The sequence below is a fragment of the Phragmites australis genome, chromosome 10, assembly GCF_958298935.1.
Source record: "Phragmites australis chromosome 10, lpPhrAust1.1, whole genome shotgun sequence".
In the NCBI taxonomy this organism is placed as follows: Eukaryota; Viridiplantae; Streptophyta; class Magnoliopsida; order Poales; family Poaceae; genus Phragmites; species Phragmites australis.
The window spans coordinates 24987365-25012483 of record NC_084930.1 but is presented as its reverse complement, the minus strand read 5'-3'; the positions used below and the strand labels follow the sequence as shown (position 1 = coordinate 25012483).

Genomic DNA, 25119 nt, shown 5'->3' with positions numbered 1-25119 from the left:
CCTCTCCAGAATTGAGATCCCTCCGTGGTTTTTCGGCTCTAACAAAAGTCACCCTCTGGCATACTTTTCTTGTACATGAGTTGACACCGAAGGGACTATTAGTTTCCAAATCCATTTTAGCATTCATTCGTTAGTCTTGTATTAAGCACTCCCAAACCTCCAAATTCCTTAGGCCGACACGCAGCCTCCCACCTCATCATATGACATTCAAATTGTTGCCCAGTACCATGCCAGAAGAACGTTGACATAATCTTATCTAATTGTTGAGTACATTGGCTCCTCCTTAAGCAGGTAGAAGAGTACTCCTACATTGGAATGCTTGTCAGACAAGTGTTTGGTATGATAAGTTTGTCAGATGACGACACTTTGCATCCTTTCCAGGGATCAAGTCTCTTCACAAGTTTCTGTGTCAAGCAGAGATTTCATTGATCTATGGAGTGTGAATGTGTGATAAGCAGCTTCCTTGCCCAAGGCCAACATGTATTTCTAGTCTTGAACCTTTAACACAATATTCTTCCAAACAAGCAAGATAAAAGAAAAAGTCTTCCTTTAGGAAAGTTGGCTTTTTCTTCATTGATTGATGTCTTAACGACCAGCTTAAATAAAATAAATGTGAAGTCAGAGAAATATAAACACTACATAGCAATGCCCCAACTATTCAGATGATCAAAGCTACGTGTAGAAAAATAAATATTAAAACTACATGCTACAATCTTCAAAAGTGAGCTAACTGTTTACATACAGGCAGCTCTCCTGCCGGTTTGAGAAAAAATATCTATTCAACTAGATGACTATGGTTCCAACACAAAAAAAAAGAGATGAAAATATAGTATAGGAAAAGTGCCGGCAAATACAAGAGGCATGACGCAAGAGTCATGGCCGCATGGGCAAATTAACTGCAAACGTCAGCCGTACTTTCACAAACAGATTCTGGTATTTTTCATGAAGAATACCAATCAGTGTTATCCCCACAAAGGTGCACACAAGCATCAGCAAACAAAAGCAGAACAAAACAAGTAACATAACTAGTTCAGCTGAAAGAATAATAAGGCTAGACTTCATAAAGGCAGTTTACACGACCTCGATGACGAAACAACATTTGTCAAAATTATACATCGCAAAGAGGAATGCGCCCAACAAACAAAATGAAACTTCATATTCAGATGGTCTACTCAACTACCATAAATCCTACTAGGGACGGCTGCTACTTGTTAATCGTTATGACTATGCAGGAATAATATAGTTTTTGATAAGAGGAATATTTTTTCACCTTTGCAGGTTATTTTTCTATGTACCATTTTCCGATGTACCCACTGGCTCCTTACCTGGGTCATCTTACAGAGGCTGGATTCTCGGGTTATGGTTACACAAGCGTGTCAGCACTTGGAGCAGGTGGTCAGGGAGTTTTTTACCTAGGAAAATGGGTGGCGGTCTAGTCGAAGAATCGGCGCTCTATAGCGACTCCTGTTTCTACCTTTGTTTAAAGCTTTTATGTTGTTTTTTATTTTCTTGTTTGGCGGTGTGCATTGTTGTTATGTAAAGATCGGGAGTGTTCTCAACTCTATTGTATCACCTTGATGTAATTAACTGAGATCAATAAAAACATCTATTTTTGAAAAAATGGTCTACTCAACTGACTGACTGCTAGAACTGTTGGATAGCCGTGGAAAGCCATATACTCCTTAATGCGCCGATATCACCTTGCATTAGCAAATGTGGAGCTGCACTCTGCATGTAACAGTTTTAGTGCTAATGACCCCGAGAACAAGGGGACATATGGAAGATAGGGGTCCCAGCAGCCATGCGGTCATGCCCAAGATTGCGGATGACCCGCACTTCATCGGCGGTCCATTTCATATGCCATCAAAGTCTCGTCCCATCCATAGACGAAGGAAACCAAATTACATTCTGGATGAACTGCAATAAAAAATGACAGTCCAGATCAAACCGCAAGTTCTTCCGTCCAAACAGCCGCAAAGTGCTGACTGTGCCATAGTCTTCAAGAATCCGAACTGACAGTTTTGAAGCATCGTCTTTATCAACATTAACGAGACACCAGCGAACCTGAGCTTGACAGATGAATCCAAATTCCTCGCTGGGTTGTGTAGGAATTGTTCTCCATGTCCACTGCCACTATTGCGCTCGAGAGCGCGACTGTGTGCAGAAAACCATTCAGGAAGGGCACTTCTTGAACCATCGCACAGTGAAACATCATCGCTCCATTCAGTTTCCTTGAGACTCCATGCTGTGGTTCTGGATGAGTAGATATCTACCCCTGTGACATAGTCATCCTCGTCTACACATACTCAATCACATGGAATCGCGAGGAGACGGTCGGGTCGAAGCACAGGCGGGCGGTGCGAGCCTCGGCGCTAGCCCAGCTGCCATCCGGCAAGATCACACACTTGTCGGTCGCAGGATTGCACACAGCGTAATAGTGCTGTCTTTTATGTCATCCCTTAGCTTCCACATAAACCTATATACGAATGAGAAAGAATAGGAGTCTCCATGCGACCCAATAAGATTTTTAGGATGTGTTTGGTTTATAAGTTATATCTGGATGGGATATGGTTATCTAGTTTTTAAGTTATTTGGTTGAAGTACAGTTTAAATAGGATGGTTATTTTGAGAAAATATTCTTATGAGATGTTGGGTGAACCCATCCGCCAAAAAATACTGGACAGGGTCATTTATATTCTGGATGAGCTTTTATCTCTACTAATATGATATATTCTGATTGATCATAGTAAATGTACTTTTTTATTAGCACATTTTAAATAATATTATCTCGTAAACCGTTTATTTGATTTGTGATCCAATTATACCATTGTATTCATTGCAATTAAATTAATAAAAATAAGATCTCACGTAATTATATTTTAATGAAAAACTGAATATATGACAAACAGATCCTACGAAATTTTGACAAATTCTGTTCAAGTTTTATCCGTCAAACTAAAAAAATTACTATCAACAAAACATAAATAATAATATTCTATCCAACCTTTATTCTCTCTTCTCCAACTAGCATTTTGCTAAGGTGGCTACGATGCTTAGGTGGCACCATTGTACATGAGTATATAGCTTAAAGCTTTGACAGTCCAGAACAGCCTGTGATGTAACGCTAACCAGATTTCTAGAGTAATGTAGGTACTATCCATTTTAATAAACATCTTAATTACTTATTTTTTTGCAACAACATAAGATGGTTAATATTTTCAGACCAAACATGGCAAAATCTGCCAAAATATAAAAAGAAGAATCAAGAGAGCCAGTTGGATGCGACAACTGACAAGTGATAACGAAGAAGCATCCAGCCTGCACCCTGCAGCTCCAGCTGCCAGCAGTACTCAAGAAGAACTAGGCATTCCGCCAACGGACACAAGCAAACTGATAAAACGCTCAGAGTCAACAATGCAATCCGCTTCATGTTAGTAATAGCGGAGTTCAATTCCAAATCTGCATGCTTTGTCCACACGGAGATTATGAACACTGACAGTTACTCTTTCACCAATGTTTTCCCCGTATATTAATCATACATCATGCCATAGATCACCAACTCACAGGTAAACAAACACCCTCCTTGTAGGAATTCTATGTAGTGATAATAGTATAAAAACTGCAAGTGGTTTTGTAACATTCTGCACAAGTGACATAATACAGGCTATATCGGTACAATAAACAACAGTATACATATTTTTCAACAACTTGCTAGACAAAATTTGGCCATTGGAGAGGATGGGGGAGGGTATCAGGAACAATTGCTATGTTACACAACCAAAGATCGGATATGGCAACCCCTCTCAGTTCTCGCTTAAATTACATTACTCTTTAGTGGTAAATTCTATCACCATCTATACAAGACCATCTCTTTATTTGGTGGAATGAACAAATCCCCTCCACTTCTATAATGTGTATTTACCAACTACATCCAACAACCTCCTTTCCCCTTCTCCTAAGTCTACAAGCCATTTAACTGTAACTGTGACTCAGAGCAAAGCCGATCTGCCTTTCTGGCTCCCAAATAACGATGAGCCAGCTTTAGATTAAGTTGCAAAAGAATGGTATAATGTGAATGAAAGATAGACATGAGTGGATATCATGATGTCTGTAAAGGATCACGATCTTGGAGGCATTCTTGGGGATTGGCATAGAAGTAGTCCTCTTCCTTGGGTCTGTCGGGAATCACTGTCCTCTTCGAAGCTGATCCCATCCGCTTCACATGGGCAGCCTTGAGCAATTTAGAGAACTCATCCCAGCGGAGAGAACCATTGTTATACCGATCTACTAGCTCAACAATAAGTTTTCGATCTAACAAGATTGTCTTCTTGAAACCCATGAATCTGCATCCATCAAATGACAGAAGACATGTAATTACTACATCTGAAAAAGTGCACAACTTTGCAGAATATAGCAGAAAGCATATGATGAAATATCCCTACTACTATCAATGAGGATCAACCAGCAATTAGAACATTACATTCCAAGAACATAATGCCAAATTTAGATTCAGAAAGAAAGAAAATAAAGGCATAGTCTTTCTATGCTGTCTTGAAGCAGCACTGTTAGTAGTGGGAGGTTGGATATAGGACCATCAATGTGCTTTAAAATATCTACTTTTCCCTTTTTCAGGACAGCACTAAAGCACCACCCAAAAGAAAAATAAATGATACAAATCAGATTAACATGCATCCTGGTATGGTGAATACTGCATGCGCAAAATATATTCTGTACGACCAAGTGGAATAGTACAAACCTCCGATGACCCTCAACTACTTTAGCCATATTGCCATCGTATGTTGGAACAAATATATCACTTTCTAAAGATACCAAGTAATCCAGTGCTGCCATTTGTGATGAATGGTTCTGGAAGAACATCAGATCAGAAGGTTCCAGAAGTGTTTCCTTCCTTACCTACACATAATGGTTAAAGCAAAACATCAGTAGGGAGAAAAAAGAGAGGTGGAAGAGTAATGTATAATAAAATTGCGATACAATAGATGCAAAACATATTCTGTTGTGTCCATACCACATTCGGATATGCTGAAGTTAGAGCAGCCATCCTGCGCTTTCCACCATAAATTTCTCCAGCAGCAATGTATATTTGCATACTTCTATCAATGTCCAATGCTCTGAGGACAAGAGCAGTCTCCTCCGGCGTCAATGGGCAAAGGCCATCTTTTCTTTTCAAGTCTGAGTCAATGATTTTCTCTTTCCACCATGGATAAGCATACCTGAAGCCAAGAGTAGTTTGGAGCATATCTGGTCAAGTGGTGTCTAAGACCAACTACAAATAAGAAATAGCAAATGAAATATCACTGCAGGATAAAGTTATAAGTCCAAAATTTTCACCTCATTCTTGTGAGCTCTTCTGCCTCTTCATGACTGCAACCTTGTGTACAGCCAGAGAAAGCCAGCATATCCATTTCATAACGTAAATGAAGGACTAAAAAAGGGCCATTTTGGCGAAGTATTCTAATTACTCTACCGCCCAACTCTTCAATTTGTGAGGTAAATCTGAGAGAGGCATAATTTACTCGGCATCGCAGTTTCTGAATCTCTATTGGCAAATCATTGTTTGCTATCCTGGCATCAGTTCTATTCAAATGGAGAACCTTGTACTTCCGAAACAAAGGAAGAATCTGATTCAAAATTAATCAAGTGTCAGCTGATACAATAAATTCTGCAATGCAGAGCAGTCTTGACATAATGCAGATGCAGCTTACCTGCTTATGGTAATAGGAGATATCCGACCAACTAATCGGTGGCATTGAGTGAAACATCCCAAGTTCAACTCTTTTCTTTACCCTTGGGGGTAGTTCTCTCAGAATGCGAACTTCGTCTCGTAATGAGGATATGAAGTGTTCAACATCAAATATATCTTGGAACTCGCTGAAGGATAAAATGGATTGGTGAAGTTAGCTTCCACAACATAGACACAAGTCCCAGTGATAGTTGAAAAAACAAATTACAAAAAGGGAATAAATATTAAGTCTCCAAACCGCACCTTGGATCATTCCAAAATGAAGTCTTATCCAACTCTGGTACAACTAAAGTGACATTCAAATATCTTGCAATTACAACCATGTCACATATCTGATAAAAAGTAGAGAAGACCAGAAGCCAATGTTAATAGTTAAAAGTTATACAGCAAACTGCTGAATGAATATGAATTAAGGCTTTCCAATTTGCTTACTGCAGCTCGCATTTGGTTAAGCCCACCATTGCACGAAACCATCAAATAACCGTTGTTCCTATATATTCCTGGAAAGGCAATTACAACAAAACATCAGTGAAAGCAAACACTAGAATACACATTACATTCTCTAGGCACATTGAGTATTTGACAAGCAAGAGGAAAATCTTGAGCACACTTTTCCAATCACTCATCATGTTAATACCATTTTTCACGAGGGTAAGGTGATACACTTGTCAATGGAAACACAATGTGCAAACATGTCTGGATAACCAAGGTCTTTAAGGTACAGGGGAAAATAGCACGATTCTCCTTTTAGGAGTTGAAATGTGTCCTAACTCCTAAAAGCTAAATGCCTCCTAAATGACGGAACCAAGAGTTGTTTCACCAAATACAATTACTAGTAAACGGACCAAGGCAGTAAATTGACAGAAACCTACTGCAGCTACCTAGGAGCTGCTGGGCATGTCCTTTGCCATCCATGTGGGAAAAAAATGATAAGAAATTGTGGAAGACAAAAACATCAGTTTCATGAATGATTGCCACCCAACCCCAAGCATATGCCAATGTAACGCACCTAAAAAGTATGATCCTAACATGGAAATACCCAAAATGCAAATGCCATGATCAGAATACAATGACCAGAACGACAAAAACTGTTGACCTACCAACCAAATGAAGATCCAGCAATTCCCAATACTACGTGAACGCAATGCGAACGGCATGCACGACCTTCGTAAAACTCTGATACGGATATTGCTGATTCCACAAAGTTGAAAAGACGAAAGGCGTAACCACGTTATCAAATGCTGTGCAAAGCACTACAGGTGACACTAACATAGAATGAAATCCGCATGACGCTATCTAAATTACGCAGGGCTTGGCAATTGAAGCACACGAAAATGACTGAAACTCTCACCAACTACCAGTCATCTTCATCCAAGCCCCGAGAAACCTACACAGGAACTTTCGAAGAATCTACCAAAATGCAGGCCGGCTGTCAATGTCCTGGGAACCGCATTGTGCAGGCACATAGCAGTTCCGAACAGGACGAACGAAAGCGAGCAAGCAACCAGAGCAGAGCAGACGGAGTCACTCACTTTTGGGCGGCAGCGCGGCCTTCTCGACGACGGGTTGCGGCCGCGTGGCGCCGGCGAGCGCGTCGGCCGCCTCCTCCGGCGCCGTGAGGCAGGAGGGCCAGCCCTTGAGCACCCGCGGGCCCCAGGTGTCGCCGACGGCGGTGAGCTGCACGACGCAGGTCCAGAGCAGCAACGTCGTGGTGGCGCGCACCACCCAGAGCTTCATCCGCGACCGCGCGGCTGCGGACGACGGAGGAAACCTGAACTTCTCGCCGCCGACGGCCGCCGCCTTACCCCCTGACGCCACCTTCCACCCTGACGCCACCTTCCACCCCATCGACCATGGACCAACCGAGCGCCACGAACCAAGAAGCTATGCCGCCGGCGCGACCATCCAAAGCTGAAGGCTCTTTAAATCCACCACCTCCTCCAAGCACCCACCTCGCCTCCACCCAATGCAGCACCGCAGAAAGCCTCCCCCTTTTCTTTCTCGACCACCGCCACCTTCGGAGCTTCCAAGAAGCCGAACCTCACCAGCCGCGCCAACGCGCTCCCTCGCCCGAATCTGGCGGCTGGTCGCCCACCCCTTCCTCAGGCACCTCGCCTCTTCCCCACCTCCTCCTTTTCCAGTCCTCCGTCGAATGGCCAGCCAAACCCGGCCAAGAACCGGTCACCCAATCAGGCCGCGCTTGCTTGCCGGCAGCCGCAGCGATATCGTGCGCGAGGCAACTTCGCCGCCGTAGACAGGCCGGAGGGAAGCGAGCGGGCGGGCGGAGCGGATCTCGGGGAAGCGGAGCAGCGAGGGGAGGTGGAGCGATTTGTGTGGACGCCTAGTTAATTTTGGGCTCGCGGTGGGCGTCGGTGCCTCGCCTTGGCTTGCCAGCCTCGGTGCGGTGGTGGTGGACTGGTGGTGGTGGTTGTTCGGCAGTGGTGCACTCGCTCGTGTGCGCGTAGCGGCATTAATGCCCCCCGCAGCCCGTGAAATTTTTAGATTTTGGGCTTTTAAAAAAAAATCTACTTCTAGATCCACGAGAAACAATGTTAAAAAATTAAATATTTTTATAACACTATAATATTTAATATTGTGGTTAAATAGCACAATATTGTAATAATTGTTAATGTGCTTGCTTCAAATGTAACAACAACGTTTTATTCAGACATATATCTGTTTCAAACAGAACGAATGACAAGAGCAGAACAGATGGAGTCACTTACTTTTAGACGGCAGCACGACCTTCTGTACCGGTTGCGATACTAAGTAAGTCACTCAGCGCCAATTCTAATATATTCTAATATATGATACTTCTTTTGAGTATAAATATACAGCTTTATTATAAAGTTGATTAGTAGTAGGAGTGTATTTTGTGGTTATGGTGTTGTGCTATTCAACTCACGGCACTAAAATCAATTCCCTGAACAAAAGGATTTATTTTCAAAAATTATTTTTGCAGAGGTCTATTGATAAAATATATTTTTTATAAAGTTCAAAATATAAAAACTCCACCCGCTCCCCTGTTGTCCTGCACATGTCGTAACCTCCCGAAGAGGGCGTAATCGGTGGGTGGCACCAGGACGGTACACGCAGGGATGAGCAAGCACGTATAGAGAGAGCGGGAATTGGTTTTTCTACTGTAGATGTCGGATATACACTCACGCGTCACATGGTGCGTCTAACATACTTCAAAATACCTCTGCAGGCATAACTTTATGTAGCACCAACAAGAGTTTGACTACTAAATACACTTACATGTGTATATACTATTTATCCTATAATTTAATTTTAAAAAAATACGAGTCAAAAATACACTCACATACACACGACGCGTCCTAGGATACTTCTAAATAAGATTAGAAGAATAGTACGAATACACAATTTGATCACTAATATACTCATGTGTATATATACTATTTATCTTAAAATTTAATTAAAAAAATATGAGTTGGACACACTCATGCCCACACGGGTATGTTCTAGCACACTTCTAAATAAGATTGAATGCACAATTTTATGTAGTATGGATACGCTTTTGATCACTGAATACACTCATGTGTGTATGTGCTATTCATCTCGGGATTTAGAGCCTATTTGGTAGAATTCTATCTTTCAGAATTTTTAGAGTTGGTTATTAGTAGCTTAGAAATTTTTAGAGCTGAAGTTATGAATAGATTCAGGGTTTTTAGTTGAAATATTTTATTTTAGACTGAACATAAATATTTAAAATATTTTATTTTATCCTATAAAATTTAGATATTATATAGATCTACAAACTGTTAAACAAAATTTTAATCTATGGAAATGCGAGCGCTTGGTCAGATTCGACCATAATGACCCTAACCATAGCTTGGCGCGGAAAGCCGTGGGGACGGACGGCTCGGATTGGACGGCGGCGGTTGGGTGGTGCAGTGAACGCGGCGTGGGGTGGACACGTTTGGTGGACTGGAGTGGGGCGGCCGGCGTGTGTCTCTCACTTACGCCCGTGACGAGATGACCGGGCTGGCCGCCGGCGTGGGCGCGGCGTTTTTAACCGACGAGACGAGGCACAGCCACTTGCATTGCATCGGCGCTGCGCTGGTGCAGGGGCCAGGGACCGAACTGGCGCTGTTTTTTATTGGTCACATGCTGGTGTTGTTACTTGTTTGCTATTGCTACTAGTTTTTAGGGTTTCCTGATGCAGGGCGACTGGTAACTGGTAGAAAGATACTAGTAGTTTAGCAACTGACTGCGTAGGACCGTGTCGTTTCTGAAGAATTTTTTCCCAGTCTTATTATGCTAGCATTCTTATTTTGACAATTCCTAGCTCATTTTATTTCTAGCTTTGGTTCGTGGTCAAAACAGTGGAATCGATAGAAGTTTCTGGGGCAAAAATGCGCTCGAATTACTTTTCTTAAATATCTACTAGATGATTTAGAAAGTTGTAATGTTTATTAACATAAGAAAAGGCGCAACGTCATATATGCCCCTGCCAAAATATGTGTGTTCCCTGTAAATTTGTTTGTCTCCTAATCATTAGTAATGTATACTAAATTAAGTTTCTTCTTGAAATAGGATAATTAAGCATCTAGTAAGAAAGAACACCTTTCCACTTGTAATGCTCCAGTTGATATTAATGAGGATTAATTATAATGATCTCGTTCGTAGAAATTACTTTCACAAATTTGGTGTTATGCAAAAACTTTTTTAATAATATATGTCACAATATTATTGTGTTTCAAACTACAGAACTAGCACGACAGAAATAACATAAACGTAGTATTATTTTCTCAAATATGCTATGAGGTTTGCTGTAAATGCTTCTCCATTGCAGCTTACAAAATAATAAGCACAACACAGCGTAACACAAACTGACCCTAAAAACATCAGATTAAACGATGGCAGTTGATAAATATGTCATGTATAAACGAAGACATACAGCATTAGGCCACTCCCAATGCTAATTTTTAAATATTAATGAGAAAATCTACGATTTGTCATCGAATAACTACTGATTCTATAATCCATCATCGAATAAATTCTATTTACTTCTATACCATCGAATAAATGTTTCAGTTCCTTATATGCCATCGGGTTCCGATACTACCCTCCGCTGCACTGTTCATGAACAGTATGAACAGTACCCGTGAATAAAAAAGTCACAAAAAATACGTCGATTTTTGTGCACGCTCTATAATTCATAATCAACCTGTTTTAACTGTATTTACCTAAAAATACTGTATAGAATTCAAACTAAAATTCTTCAAAATATACTACTTTTGTAACTTCTTGCAATTTTTAAGCCTCATAAAAATTTACAAAAAATCTGAGAAAATTTACTAATATTCCTCTAATGTGATGCAATAATTTCTAAAATTATCTTCCGCGGTGAAAAAATTAGTTCTTTGTAATGCACAGTATTACAAAAGTAGCTCATTTTGAGAAATTTTAGTTTGAATTTTACACAGTATTTTTAGGTGAATACAGTTAAAATAGGTTGATTATGAATTATAGAGCGTGCACAAAAATCGACATATTTTTTTTGTGACTTTTTTTATTCTCGGGTACTGTTTATGAACAGTATAGCGGAGGGCAATATCGGAAGCCGATGGCATATAAGGAACTGAAACATTTATTCGATGGTATAGAAGTAAACAGAATTTATTCGATGGCGGATTGTAGAATCAGTAGTTATTCAATGACGAATCGTAGATTTTCTCGATATTAATTAGATGTTTATTTAAGCAAAAAGATAATGTAACAAGCAATTTATAGAGACAAGAAAATAAACTTATTTCTTATAGAAGAAACTAACTCTTTAAGCAATCCTAAATGATCATGAGACAATAAATTATTTTAGAAGATCTTAATAAACAAGCAACATATGCATGTACTGAAAGCTTGTTTTTTAATATTAATTTATTAGTCTCTCTTTCCTCTTATATATCATCTAAGAAATAAAGCATTATGAGTGGTCTTACATTTGTAGCTAGCAATACAACAAATACATCTAATACATGGTAATCAGGGGTAGATCTGTAGGGGGCTCCAGCACCTGCCGGCTGAAAATCTATTAAAGATTAGAAGTGGAGGAGGAGGAAAAAGAATAAAAGGATGAAGAGGATGTGGAGTTAGAGCACAAATAAGAGAAAGTTCCTACCATCTTGTCTGCGTCCACCACTGATGATAATTTCAAACCTTTGCTTTTGTTAGTTTGGCCAAAAATGATATAACCATGCTTTTCTACGCTTCCCATGCACGTCCGCGTTGGCCGGCCGATGCTTGACGGAGAAGGCAGTCCACATTCTAAAGAATCACGGGAAAAAAAAAAAGGCAACGTGACAGGTCATAACGTACCAAGAGTGTGTGTACCAAATAAACTGGCTAGGGTAGCCTAACTTATTAAATGTGATCATTGCATGATGGTCATGATTTAGTTAATAATTTTCTCTGAAATGGTCGCCGGTCGCATCAAGCATATTACCTGATCGAGCAAAGCAAGGAATGTTCTTGAGAATATTTTTGCTCTGCTTCAATCATTTTGATGTACTGGAAATATTAATTTTTAGCTGCAGATGCGTTTTTCTAGAAGAGATAACTGTTCATACTCGCAATAATGTGCCGTTTGGAAGACGTGTGAATGGGACGCTCACTGCCGGAGAATTAGCATTTGTACTTTCAATGCATAACTTTGCAATAATCGCGAGTAGAGAAAAATATATTTATGTGCCTGCATCTGTGTACCATCTTTATTGAATTTCACTTGACTTTAGAAATGTCGGATATTCCAAACTTCGAACATCAGTATGTTTAAAACTATTGAAATTCGACGTGTATATGAAAAGTTCATCACTAAATTTGTCGGTAGAGAAACAATTTAGAATTTATTGTTTATGGAATATAGCAAGGTAAAGTTTTTTTTTAGGGAATATAGTGATGTAAAGTTGAATAAACAGTGGCTAAAGCTACATCTCATCAACAGCGCGAAACCAAAAACAGAGTTAAATGAAGAGGAACACTGGAGCCCAGCAGACTTCTAGACAAGGATTGGAGAGCCGAAGGCAGGTTCGCACATAATGCGTTGGTACAGTAGTAGCCATAACTTGTTTCTCTTTTAAATTTTTACGAGTTCAATTTGGGTGAAATTTCTCTTTGTGGTCCATACTAGCATTCCATTTCTCGTATGTGAAGAAATGTTGTCCGGTCCCAACATGCAGGTACGCCAAAAGACGAGCTGATCTACCTTATTCTCCGTATTTTTCTTGGATACTTCCCTGGTATACAATTTCAACTAAATAAACCACAGTACCAAACTGTGTAATAGGTATATTTGTTCTAAGCGGCCCTGAAATCCAAACCGTCACAAAAGAGACAATTTTCAAGAGTTACTGGATAATTTTTGCATGACGCCATACGGCTATACCAGCTAAAACAAATACAAATTCCATAAAGCCATGAAAGGTCGGCAATAGTGCGTTGCAAGTGTCCATCCGTGGGTCGTGATGCCACTACTGTGTTCCGCTGATCATGCTGGTTGGTAGACACTTGCAGTCCACCGACTGCCTGCTTTAACATCTCGTCGTCCTGTCCTTCATCGAAAACCGACACAGCTCACGAGCAGCAGCATCCTACAGCAATGTGAGAACTGCAATGCGCATCTTGGCTAACTTTTCATTCCGACGTTATTAAATTTTGCATAATTTGAGAGAGCGAGAGAAATCTGTAACCTGAAAAGGACGTACGAACTGGTAGTCAGACAAACACGCGAGAGCTGGTACCACCAGTCTTGATCCAGCAAGCATCTCACGGAGCATCCCAAGCTGCAGCCGGGCCAGGCAATTATTGTCAAGATCGAGAGTCGATCGTCCTCCCCGGCCGCTGTCGGTTCGTTGCATTCGTCATGCATGATTTCTCCATCCCCGGACTAACATCGACATCGTCACATCCAGCGATCGATCGATCGATTCTCAAGGTACGCTGCTATTTTTGCCTCTGACGATTGGCTTGCGAACTGGGCCTCTGAAAGCATGCAGCTGGTCTGCTGGCGCCGGCCGGCGTGCGGCCTGACGCAGGAGCAGTGCCGGATTCAGGATTCACGGAATGAGTTTTTTTTTAAACCATGTTTAACAGAAAATATCACAAATTTACAATAGTATAATTAAAGTACACAAATTATTTAGCTAACGATATCTTAGCTAATGTAGAAAAAATTACAAAATAATTAAGAAAAGTACAATTGAACATGGCGTTTCTTTATGGTTTGAAAACGCTAGATGATATTATTTTCCTTAACTTGCATAAAAAAGTTATACCCTATAAACATGTTACATAGAAACTTCAGCACTGACAACTTAGCGACCTTAGCAAAACTTGACGGTTCTTTATGGTAAGCTATCTGATTTCAATACGTTATATCGAATTTTAGCACAAAAGTAAGCTATCTAATTGAATAACCATATGTATTCAGATGAACCGAAGAAAATTACAAATATTAGAGTGAAAAATTTAAGAGTATCTTGACGCTAAATCAGCTCGTCTTTCATTTCGGCTCTAGAGTTTGTCCTAGTGCCTAGCCAGTTGCCAACTGCCTGTGACGTGCGCTCTCACCGCACTACCCGTCTGCCCCGCCTGGAGTGGTGGAGCCCTGGACGACAGGACGCGTCACGGCTGGTCAGCTAGATACTTGGTCATGCCACTAGTCGCCCGTCGACGCAGCCTAAAAGTCACCTGCCCGCTACTCGGCTAGTCCAACTGCTGCCCACCAGCACCACGCATGCGCGTCTTTGCGGGCTATGCCACTGCGGACCTGTAACCCCGCTTGGCCACCTACCGCCTGCTACCGCCGACCGACCGCCTCTAAACCCTAGTCGTGGCAGAGTGGACACCCGTCCCCGAGGTCGTCCCAGAAGAGATTTCTGCATATCCCAGGCACGATGCGCCCGGGTACTGGATCATGCACTTCGACGGTTCCCTCTCGCTGAAAGGCGCGGGGGCCGGAGTGGTTCTCACCTCCCCAACGGAGAACTCCGATACGTTGTGCAGCTGCAGTTCCGCGCATCCAACAACATGGCGGAATATGAAGGTCTCATCGCCGGCCTCCGAGCTGCGGTGGGGCTCGGGATTCGTCGCCTCCTGGTCAAGGGAGACTCCCAGCTGGTGGTCAACTAGGTATCCAAAGAGTACCAGTGCACGGATCCTCAAATGGTGGCGTACGTGATAGCAGTCAGGAAGTTAGAGAGGCACTTCGATGGCCTTGAGCTGCGGTACATTCCTCGCCGCGACAACGCTCTGACCGACGAGCTCTCCCGCCTAGCCTCCTCCAGTGCGCGCATCCCTGCCGGAGTCTTTGAAGAAAGACTCACACAGCCTTCCGTCCTGCCTGCCGAACAGGATGAAGGGGAAACCTCGAACCCAATTCAGGGGACCCCGGCGGTGCCCTCAGTGGGAAGCCCCGTCAGGGTGCCGCCGCCCGGCGAGTGCGCTGCACTTGCTGAATGTTCTCAAGATGCCTCGTGGATGGATGACATCCGAGGGTACTTGAAGGAAAAGTTCCTTCCCGGGGATGAGGCGTCTGTCGAAAGAGTTGCTCGGCAGTCCAAACGCTATGCCATAGTAGATGGGGATCTCTACCGGCGTATCGCAGGAGGCGTCCTCCTGAAATGCATCTCCCGGGCAGAAGGCGACGAGCTTCTCGCTGAGATCCACGAGGGCAAGTGCGGTGGCCATGCATCGTTCCGCACGCTGGTCGGGAAGGCCTTCCGGCAAGGTTTCTACTGGCCTACAGCTCTCCAGGATGCTTCCGAGCTGGTTCGGCGCTGCAGGGCATGCCAGTTCCATGCAAAGCAGATTCACCAGCCAGCTCAGGCTCTTCACACCATCCCCCTGTCATGGCCTTTCGCGGTCTGGGAGTTGGACGTTTTGGGTCCATTCCCCCGAGCAATCGGGGGCTATGAGTACCTCTACGTCGCCATCGACAAATTCACCAAGTGGCCGGAGGCGGTCCTAGTCATCAAGGTGACCAAGAACATGGTGCTCCAGTTTATCCGCGGCATCACCAGTCGCTTTGGCGTCCCGAACCGGATCATCACCGACAATGGCACCCAGTTCACGAGTGCCCTGTTCGGGGACTACTGCGAAGACCTCAACATCAAGCTCTGCTTCGCCTCCGTCACTCATCCTCAGAGTAACGGGCAAGTTGAGCGCGCCAACGCGGAGATACTGAAGGGCCTCAAAACCCGGACCTATGACGTGCTCGCAAAGCACGGGAAGGGATGGGTGGACGAGCTGCCTGCCGTGCTATGGGCTAATCAGATCACGCCAAGCCGCACCACCGGGGAGACTCCTTTCTTCCTCGTCTACGGCGCTGAGGCGGTCCTCCCCTCCGAGCTCACCCTAGGCTCCCCTCGGGTGCATGCCTATTCTGAAGGCGAACAGGAGCAGCAGAGGCGCGACGACGTCGACTACTTGGAGGAGCGCCGGCGGCGTGCCGCCGTCCGGGCAGCTCGGTACCAGCAGAGTCTGCGGCGCTACCATCAGCGCCACATCCGGGCCTGGTCTCTCGAAGTGGGGGACCTAGTTCTCCGACGCGTCCAGTCACGCGAAGGAAAGAATAAGCTATCCCCTATGTGGGAGGGTCCCTTCACCGTGATCGGGGTCCCGCGAGAAGGTTCTTTCAGGTTGGCAGCAGAAGATGGGCAGCCGCTTCTCAACCCGTGGAACATCGAGCACCTGCGCAAGTTCTACCCGTAGATGGCCATGCTCGCGGCTCAGGTCAACCAGGCCGGGGGCTTCCCCCCCCCCCCCCCCCCCGCCCAAGTTGACCGGGGGCTACCACTAATTGGGTAAGTCGCCCAACCTTGTAAAAAATTGTCAATTCAGTATGAATGTTGAAATACAATCGTGTGTCAATTTCACTTTTCTGGATTCCATATGTTTAATCTGTCTGGTGAGATGCTCGATTGTGCGAGAAAAAAGTTCGCTCGCTCATTTTCCCCGCTGATAAAAGAATCCCGATCGGTATGCGTGCCGGCAGTTTCTGCTAACTTACGTCCGACGTGGTAGGCTGTGGTGTTCGGTGTCGTGGCAGGCTCCCGGGCACTACCGAGTCCCTGGGCATTCTGGGTAATCCTATCGCTCGAGCTGCTCGAGTAGTCCGGAGCCCAGGCCCCAGGGGCGGGCTGTCGGTGCTCGGTCTGGCCTGTCATACCCGGGCGCCACCGAACCATAGGACCTCTGGGTTATGCCTCTGCCTGCTCTTGTTCGCCGGTCTGGGTATTCGAGAGGTCTCGGGTCGAAAACGAGAGCAGTCTATAACAAGTACCGCACTAACAAAGCGCACCAAGCAAGGATTTTCTATTTTCTCTTAAGTCACAGATCGACAATCAAAGCAAAGGCGGCTCGACCGCGAGGGCCTTGATTTCTAGGTCGCTGCTCGGCTCCAAGGGTCCTCGGGTGGTCCTACCGCTTAAGCATGAGTGGTCGAGATGACCCGACCCCGAGCTCCTCGTGTGCCCCTTGATGCTCGGGCGCCCCAGCTGCGGGAACCAAGTCCCCGGGCACCCCGAGCTCGGAGCGCACGCCCCTCCTGGATCGGTTGGCCGAAAGGCCGACAGCTATCCGGTGAGTGGTTAAATTCAGAATGAATTTAAATTCAATAATATTCTGTTCCCGAATTGTCCTCGGGGGCCCTCGTATTCTAATATGCCCGGTGAGATGGTCTCCTCGCGCACAAAACCCTACCGTGTGTCTACTTTTTCTTAGAACGATAGAACGGTCCGTAGAAAGGTATACCGTGCGTGCGGTAATGTCCGACCGAAGTCCTTCATGGTGGTCGTGGTGTTCGGTCCGCTTTTAAGGGCCCCGAGCACTACCGAGTCCCTGGGTGCCCTGGGTAATCCTATCGCTCGAGCTGCTTGAGTAGTCCGGAGCCTAGGCCTCGGGGGCGGGCTGTCGGTGCTCGGTCCGGTCCGCTTTAAGCCCGGGCACCACCGAACCATGGGGACTCTTGGTCGCGTTTCCGCCCGCGCGTGTCTCCGGTCTGCTGACTGAGTGGTTGCAAGATGGAAAAGTATTCACCGGTCATGGCGTGTTCCGTGCTGGATCGATCTATCTCCCGAGCAAGGAAGTTCGTGTCTTTGTCTCTTGACTTAGCCACTGCGGACTCGCGAGGGCTCGGGGGCTGAACGCACCGAAAGGGACGATCGGGATGACTTCGTTCTCGAGGATGGAAAGGTCGGGATCAAACCGACTAAGTACTCCTCGGGGCATCAAGGCGAAACATCAGAAGAAGCGCTAAGTACTCAAGAATACCGGAGTTGCGAGCCCAAAGAAAAGCTTCCATTATATTTACAAAGGGAATACAAGCATTTCTAAGGGATCACTCCCGTATTTACATCAAGACAAAAATAAAAGAAGAGGAAACTACTACAAAATGCCTAATCGGAGGCAGAGTCAGCGTCGGAGCCGGAGTCATCACGGTCACCCCCGGGGCTGGCGGCGGCGGCACTTCCCGCCTGAAGCCGGCCGCCACCTCGGCGGCGGTGCTCCGAACGGCTTCCCGGGCGGCCTCTCCCTCGGCTTCGACTACTCCTTCCCGAGCTGGTTCCAGCGGGAAGTTCGAGTCTCTGCTCCGGTAGCAGGCCAGGAAGTGCTCGGCCACCGCTTGGGCCAAGCCGCGCCCTTCCCTGGCGGCAAGCTCCTGGATGGCCCAGGGCAGCGCCTCGAGGTGCTCGCAGACTTGCTGGAGTCCCAGGACGTGTCGTCCGGGGGCGTCGCCTTTCTTGTCCACGACGAGTCGCCCAAGGCCGGCCCTCGCCACGGACCGCCGCATCCGCCGGAGTATGTCCTCCAACATCTGCTGCAGGTTGACCCGCGAGACAAAAGCAGCCTCGAGCTTCTCCTTCGCGATCCGCAGCTGCTCCTGGAGTCCCTGGCCCCTAGCCGCGCCAGAAGAGCCGGTGTCGGGTGCAGGGCCGGCGTTTTTCTTCGCCTGTGCCACCAGTTCGGATAGAGCTCGGGGCGGTCAGCTCCGCCTCGTGCTTAGCGATCTGTTCCTCCCTGGCAGTGGCGGCCACCCCCGCCTCGGCAGCCTCACCCTCCCGGCGGGTCAGCGAGTCCTCCCGGGCGCCCAGGTCCGCCGCCGTGATTTCGGTGTCGAATTCCCGGATGGCGATGTCCTCCGCCCAGCGTCGGAGATCCCCTTCGGTGTTCTGGAGCTCCGCTGCCCAACGATGGAAATCGGTGCGATCCCGGTCGGCCTCGCCCTCCCGATAGGTCAGGTCAGCCTCGAGGGCCTCCGCCGCCCTCTCGCGGCTCGCGACCGCCTCCTCCCGCTCCTGCACCTGCCTCTCCCTGGCGAGGGCCACGGCAGCTTTCTGCCGCGATCCCTCAGCCAGGCGGGCGACGTCTTCTCGCTTCCGCGCAACTTCTGCGTGTGCGCTCTCCAAAACTTCCCGCTCCTGCGCGATCTCCGTGCGGGTATCCTCCAAAAGCTTCTGCTGCCGCGCGACCGCCGCACGGGCCTCCTCCACGGCGCTTTGTTCTTCCTCGTTGGCGGCGCGCGCCGCGACGAGCCGAGCCTCGAAGGCGCGCCAAGCAGTCGTGAGCTGCGCTCTCTCCGTGTCCAGCCTGGCACGCTCCGCCTCGAGCTGCGCCATCTCCACGTCCACCGCCGCGCCCAGTCGCTCGACCGCCACCCGGACGCTCTCGATCGCGATCGGGAGGGGGTCAGCAGGCTGGCCGGGCGCCGGTTGGGTGCGGGGTTCCCCGCGGGCCTCCTCCGGGAGGTTCGGGGTCCCCGAAGGTTGCAACACCATCATCCGCCCCGGGCTTGGCACGCCTGGAGTAGGTTCGACCGGCGCCGGGGGCTCGGGCGACGGCTGCGTCTCCGCCTCGGCCGCCGCGTCTGCTGGCGCCCTCTCGGCCGCCACGTCCGCCGGTCCCGGCGAGTTCGGTGCTCCCGCCATTCCCGCCTCGGCTGCCGCTTCCACCGTCCCCGCCTCGGCCGCCGCATCCACCAGCTCCGCCACGACCGCCGCGTCCGCCGGCTCCATCACGACCGTCGCGTCCGCTGGCTCCATCACGGCCGCCGCTTTCGCCGTCCCCGCCTCCATCGCTGCATCTGTCTGCCTCGGCTCCGCTGGTCGGCTTGGCCCGGGCGCTGGCACCGGCACCGGTGCTTCTTGAACCTCGGCGGCGCCCGTAGGCGGTTTGCAGGAGAAAGACGAAGATCAAAATCAAAGTTTAGTTCGGGCGAAGCACGCCCAAGAGGGAATGAAAAGCAAGACTTACGCGGTCTCGATCCCTTGGTACTGCCACTTGGCCACCGGGATCCTAAACTCTGGGTCCGGCAGCGCCGGCCCGGAGTCCTCCATTCTCCTCTTCCGTCGGGGGCTCGGCGGGGCCACCACGTGGTCTCCGGGTGCCGAATCGGGCCCCATCTGAACGAGGCGCGGCTCCAGCACCGGGAACGCCGCCGATGCCGATGGCGACGGCGAGGACTCTGGCGCGGGAATGTAGAACCGGGGGCGCTTCCCCCGGTCCTCCGGCGCCGCCACCGCTCCGCTGTCGGTGGTGCCTCCTCCTTCGGTGCGACGGCTGCTGCCCGCAGCGGCCCCACCGCTGGTCTGCTGCTCGCCGCTCGCGGCGCCTGGGCCACCGGTCCGCACCGGACTGCTGCGGCCCCCTCGCTGGCCGCCTCATCCAACCCAGGGAGCTCGGGGGCCTCGGGGCTCCGGCTCCTCGGCCGGTCGACGAGCCCTGGGCGTCGAACTTCGGCAGCTTCGCCAGGATCGTCGTGCGCTCGGGGTTGGTGCAGAGCGCCATTTCCGGCCACGGGAGTTCCGCCCGGCTCGTGTCCTCCACACATGTCACCACCTGGATCATGCCCCTCAGCTCCGCCGCGCCTAGGTCCCAGCTTGTGCCGATTTGGGTCCGGGTGATGTCTTCGGGCCTGGTGTAGAGCCAGCATGGCCGGGCCCGCTCCCGCAGGGGCGCCAGGCGGCGGTGCAGGAAGTCCGCCACCACCATCACCGAGGTCAGCCCGGCGTCGCGCAGGAATCTGATGCGCTCGAACACCGGCTCCAACCTCGCATCCTCCGGCGGCGGCGCCTCCCACATTGACTTCTGGGGCTCCGCCGCCACTTTCGGTAGGGCGAGACGGTCATGGGGGTCGACGTCGATGAAGAACCAGTCCCGCCGCCACTCCTCCCATTTGCTTCGCAGCACCTGGGGGATGTACCGCTCCCCCATTCCGTCTCGCAGCCGAAGATTGCAGCACCCCGCGACGTCCGCCGTGGAGTACCCCCTCTTCTTCCCGGCCGATCGCAGGACGAAAAAAATATCGAAGAAGCATCACCGAAGGCGCCACTCCCACGAACATCTCGCATAGATGCGCGAACACCGCCAGTACGACGACGGAGTTGGGGCTCAGATGCACCAACTGCACGCCGTAGGTGTCGAGGACTTGGAGGAAGAATGTCGAGAACGGCGGCACCAGTCCTGCCGCCATGAAGGATGTGAACAAGACGATCGCCCGGGGATGGTCGTCGCCGGCGTCACCACCGAGGCTCCTTGCTGGCCCTCGGGGACCAGCAGCTTCCTGACCTTCTCCGCTGCCTCCTCATTCTTCAAGCGAGACTCCGGTAGCACGCTGTCCGGAGTCCTGTCACGGCGGCTTCCCCCGGCTCTCGGCATCTCGTCGGAGGGGGAGGTTGTCCGGGTGGTGGAGAGAAAGAGAGAGAAGCGCTCTGATCACCTAAGGGATTCTAAGGGCTCAGGAGCGCGAAGGAAACGAGAGCAAGGTCGCAAGATGGCGTAAAGAGGGGGGCGGATTGTCCCCCTCCCCCTCTTATATCTCAGAGAATTCAAACGTCTCCTGCCAACGGTGCACTCGGTGGGACGGTTTCCTCGGTCGACGCAACCGCCAGGCGAATCTCCCACTGGTCGTGCGGCGTCAGCGGCTGCCAGGCGTATTTTCCTCGATCCGCGCGGCAGCCGCGCGTGCCGCCCGCCCCGTTGTCATGCCCTTCGGGAGTTGTGTGGACGCGCGTCCACTCGTGTCACTGTTGTGCCGTACCAGAGGCCCGGATCTAAAGGGCCACCTCTTGAAAGCTTGCGATGTGGCGTCCACGTCAGCCTCAGCCTCGTTCGCGACGAAGGGCCCATCCGCAGTCTCCGTGCCATCACCTGCCAATGGGCCCGGGGGCTACTGTCGGTGTATCAAGAACCGGGGGTCCCTGAGTCCCGAGGCCAGGCCAGCCATCCGCCACGTGTCGCCATCCCGTGAGGTCCCTCCTGCGGGGTGAGGAAAGTTCAAGTCCCGGGAGAAGGTGCTCGGGGCCACAGTCCGTGGTTCCCAAGCACCCTAGTTCCCCGATGATCCGCGGAGTTTAAGTACCGGGAAGAAAGTGCTCGGGGAGGTGCCCGGTCACCCCCGAGCGCCCTAGTCCCCCGACGATCAGAAGAGCCAAGTGCTGGGAGAGAGTGCTCGGGACTGCGTGTGGCAGCTCCTGAGCGCTCGGTTCTCCGAGGATCCACGTAAGAGTGCTCGGGAGAGAGTGCTCGGGGCTGCACGTGGCAGCCCCCGAGCCCTCAGTTCCCCGAAGGATCGGGAGAGAGTGCTCGGGGCTGCACGCGGCGGCCCCCGAGCATTCGGTTCCCCGAAGGATCGTGCAAGAGTGCTCGGGAGAGAGTGCTCAGGGAGGTGAACAGTATCCCCGAGCGCCCGGTACCCTGAAGACAAAGATAGGCATTCCCGGGAGAGAATGCTCGGGGAGGTGAACAGTACCCCAGAGCACTCGGTTCCCCGACGACCCAGAAAGGCCCCCGAGGGGCCCACCGATGAGGTGTCCGCCAGTCAGAGGTCCGAGGCCGCATTTAATGAGCGTGCGTGGCCTGACACATCCAACTGCTCCCGCCACAGCGTCAATTCCTGCCATGCTTTGGCAGAGGGGCGTGGGGCTATTAATTGCACGGGTCCCGTCCCGTATCACCCGTATCATCGCAAGGATTGCGTTCCGTCTGCCGCCCTGCTGTGGCAGAGGAACAAGACAGGGCGGGCACGCCGGGTTGCTCTGCGGCTGTCAGGTGGGCCCTCTCCATGGCGCCCGTTGCCATGGCGTTTACAGTGATAGGTGATCGGGTGGGCGGTATTTTTCCTTCCTCCGGTCACTTTGCCCAGAAGAAATGATGACGCCTTTCCCAGGGATGGCGTCTTGGAACTTGTGCCCTCCTCCTTCCCGTTCGGGGCATGTCGTAGCCGGCAGTGCTTAAAAGAGCCGGTGGCACAGAGGAGCGGAAGGGGGGCAAAAACCGAGAAAAAGAGAGCAGGCTGAATCGAGAGAGGACGGAGAATCCGAACAAGAGCCGCAAGCACCCAAGCCTCAAGAACCGAACCATAGACGAACAAAAAGCACAAGACCAGAGCATAGTTCCAGCCAAAAAACAGGGAGCCTCAAGCTCTTAGTTAGATCATATTTCTTGTAACCAGCTACATCCTTGAGAGACTTTCCTCAGGACAGTTATTGCATCCATACAGGAGTAGGGTATTACGTCTCTGTGCGGCCCGAACCTGTCTAAGCTCCGGTGCATTTACCTCTTCTTGCACTAGGTCATCATCCCCCACCACCGGCCGTTGCATTTACTCTCATTCATTTCTCCGACGAACTTATTCAGGATCATCCCCCCTGCCGAATCTCTAAAAAGGGGTCTCTCGGGATCCCTGCGACAGGAGTTAATCCTCCGACAGTCGCCAGTTGGTGAAGTTAGGACCAGTCATGCCCCCACACCCTTCAGCGTGAATGACCTATTGAAGTGCACAATCCAATGCTTGTCTAGCTCTGGTCGTTGTTCCTGCTTGGGCTCAACGGATGACCATTCGGCTACGAAATCCACCAGGGCCTGGGACTTGATAGTCGTTCAGGGAACAAATTGGATGTTGAACTCCCCGAGCTCTACTGCCCATTTTTCTATTCTCCCCGCCATATCCCTGTTATAGAGAATTTCTCTAATAAGGAGTGACGATATTAACTTGATTTTATGGGCCCTGAAGTAGTGTCTGAGCTTGCGCGAGACCATCAATATAGCGTATATTAGCTTTTGAGCTTGTGTGTACCGAGTCTTCGCATCATGTAGGACCTCACTGACGTAGTACACTGGTCACTGAGGACCTTCTTGTTTGACAACCAGGACCGCGCTCGTGACCTGTGGTGTAGCTGCAACATTGAGCATGAGCTCCTAATCTGGTCGAGGAGCGGTCAGTACAAGAGGGGAAGAGAGGTACCTTTTGAGATCCTGGAAAGCAGCCTCTGCCTCAGGTGTCTACTGGAAGTAGTCGTTCTTCTTCAGGAGTTTCAAGAGCAGCAACCCCCTCTCTCCCAACCTCGAGATGAACCTGCTTAAAGCTACCACGCACCCTGTTAGTTTCTGGACTTCATTTAACCTAGTCAGGGATCTCATCTAATCAACGGCTCTAATCTTGTCAGGGTTCACTTCTATTCCTTGACTGGACACCAGAAAACTGGGCAACTTCCCCGATGACACTCCGAACATGCATTTCTTTGGGTTCAGCTTCATGCGGTACCTCCGCAAGTTATCGAACATCTCTTGGAGGTTTGCGACCAGATCATCCTTGTTTCTACTTTTCATGACCACATCATCGACATGCGCCTCGACATTCCTACCGAGCTACGGCCAGAGAACGAGTTGAATACACTACTGGTAAGTGACACCGGTGCTTTTCAAATCAAAATGCATTTTTACATAACAAAATACCCTGAAGGGTGTTACAAAAGCAGTCTTCTCCTCATCCCCCTTACACATGCTAATTTGATGGTACCCAGAATGGACATCTAAGAAGCTTAACATATAGCTACTGGTGGTTGAGTCCACAAGCTAGTCGAATTGGAGGAGAGGGAAAAGATCCTTCGAGCATGCCTTGTTGAGGTCGCTGAAGTCGATGTACATCATCCACCTACCGTTGGGCATCCGGACCATGACTAGGTTGGTCAGCTACTCTGGGTACAACACCTCCTGGATGAACTTGGCTTCTAGGAGCTTGTCGATCTCTTGACAAAGTGCTTAATTTCAGTTGGCTGTGAGCCGATGTGCTTTCTGTTTGATCGATTGCGTGTCCAATCTCATTGATAGCTTGTGCTCGATCACATCCCTAGGGACTCCGAGCATATAAGACAGACTCCATGAGAAGACATCCGTGTTCACCTGGAGGAAGGTGATGAGTGTGAGTACCTATTTGGGATCCAAGCCATGCCCTATATGGACTGTCCTAGATGGATCAGAGTCATCTAGGCAAACTGGCTCCGATGTGGACCTTCATCGGGCAACCGTTGGGCCCAACATTCTCAGGTTGCAACCCA

General features: G+C 49.1%; 2 protein-coding genes and 1 pseudogene across 2 annotated transcripts; all 3 read right to left on the bottom strand.

Annotated features, from left to right (window-relative positions):
• Positions 1-1696: 1696 nt before the first annotated feature.
• Positions 1697-3430, bottom strand: LOC133930179 (uncharacterized; annotated as a pseudogene).
• Positions 3431-3672: 242 nt separating this feature from the next.
• LOC133930438 (rhamnogalacturonan I rhamnosyltransferase 1-like) lies at positions 3673-8209 on the bottom strand. Its single transcript, XM_062377087.1, has 8 exons — positions 7297-8209; positions 6197-6264; positions 6008-6096; positions 5727-5892; positions 5353-5642; positions 5030-5234; positions 4757-4914; positions 3673-4343 (listed from the first exon to the last, which is right to left on the bottom strand). Exons 1-8 carry the CDS (start codon positions 7610-7612, stop codon positions 4100-4102), a joined length of 1536 nt encoding a protein of 511 aa, XP_062233071.1. The 5' UTR covers positions 7613-8209; the 3' UTR covers positions 3673-4099.
• Positions 8210-8428: 219 nt separating this feature from the next.
• LOC133930178 (uncharacterized) lies at positions 8429-19857 on the bottom strand. The gene is made up of 3 exons (XM_062376858.1): positions 19636-19857; positions 19087-19521; positions 8429-8440 (listed from the first exon to the last, which is right to left on the bottom strand). The coding sequence occupies exons 1-3, from the start codon at positions 19855-19857 to the stop codon at positions 8429-8431; spliced, it is 669 nt and encodes a 222-aa protein (XP_062232842.1).
• Between the last annotated feature and the right edge of the window lie 5262 nt (positions 19858-25119).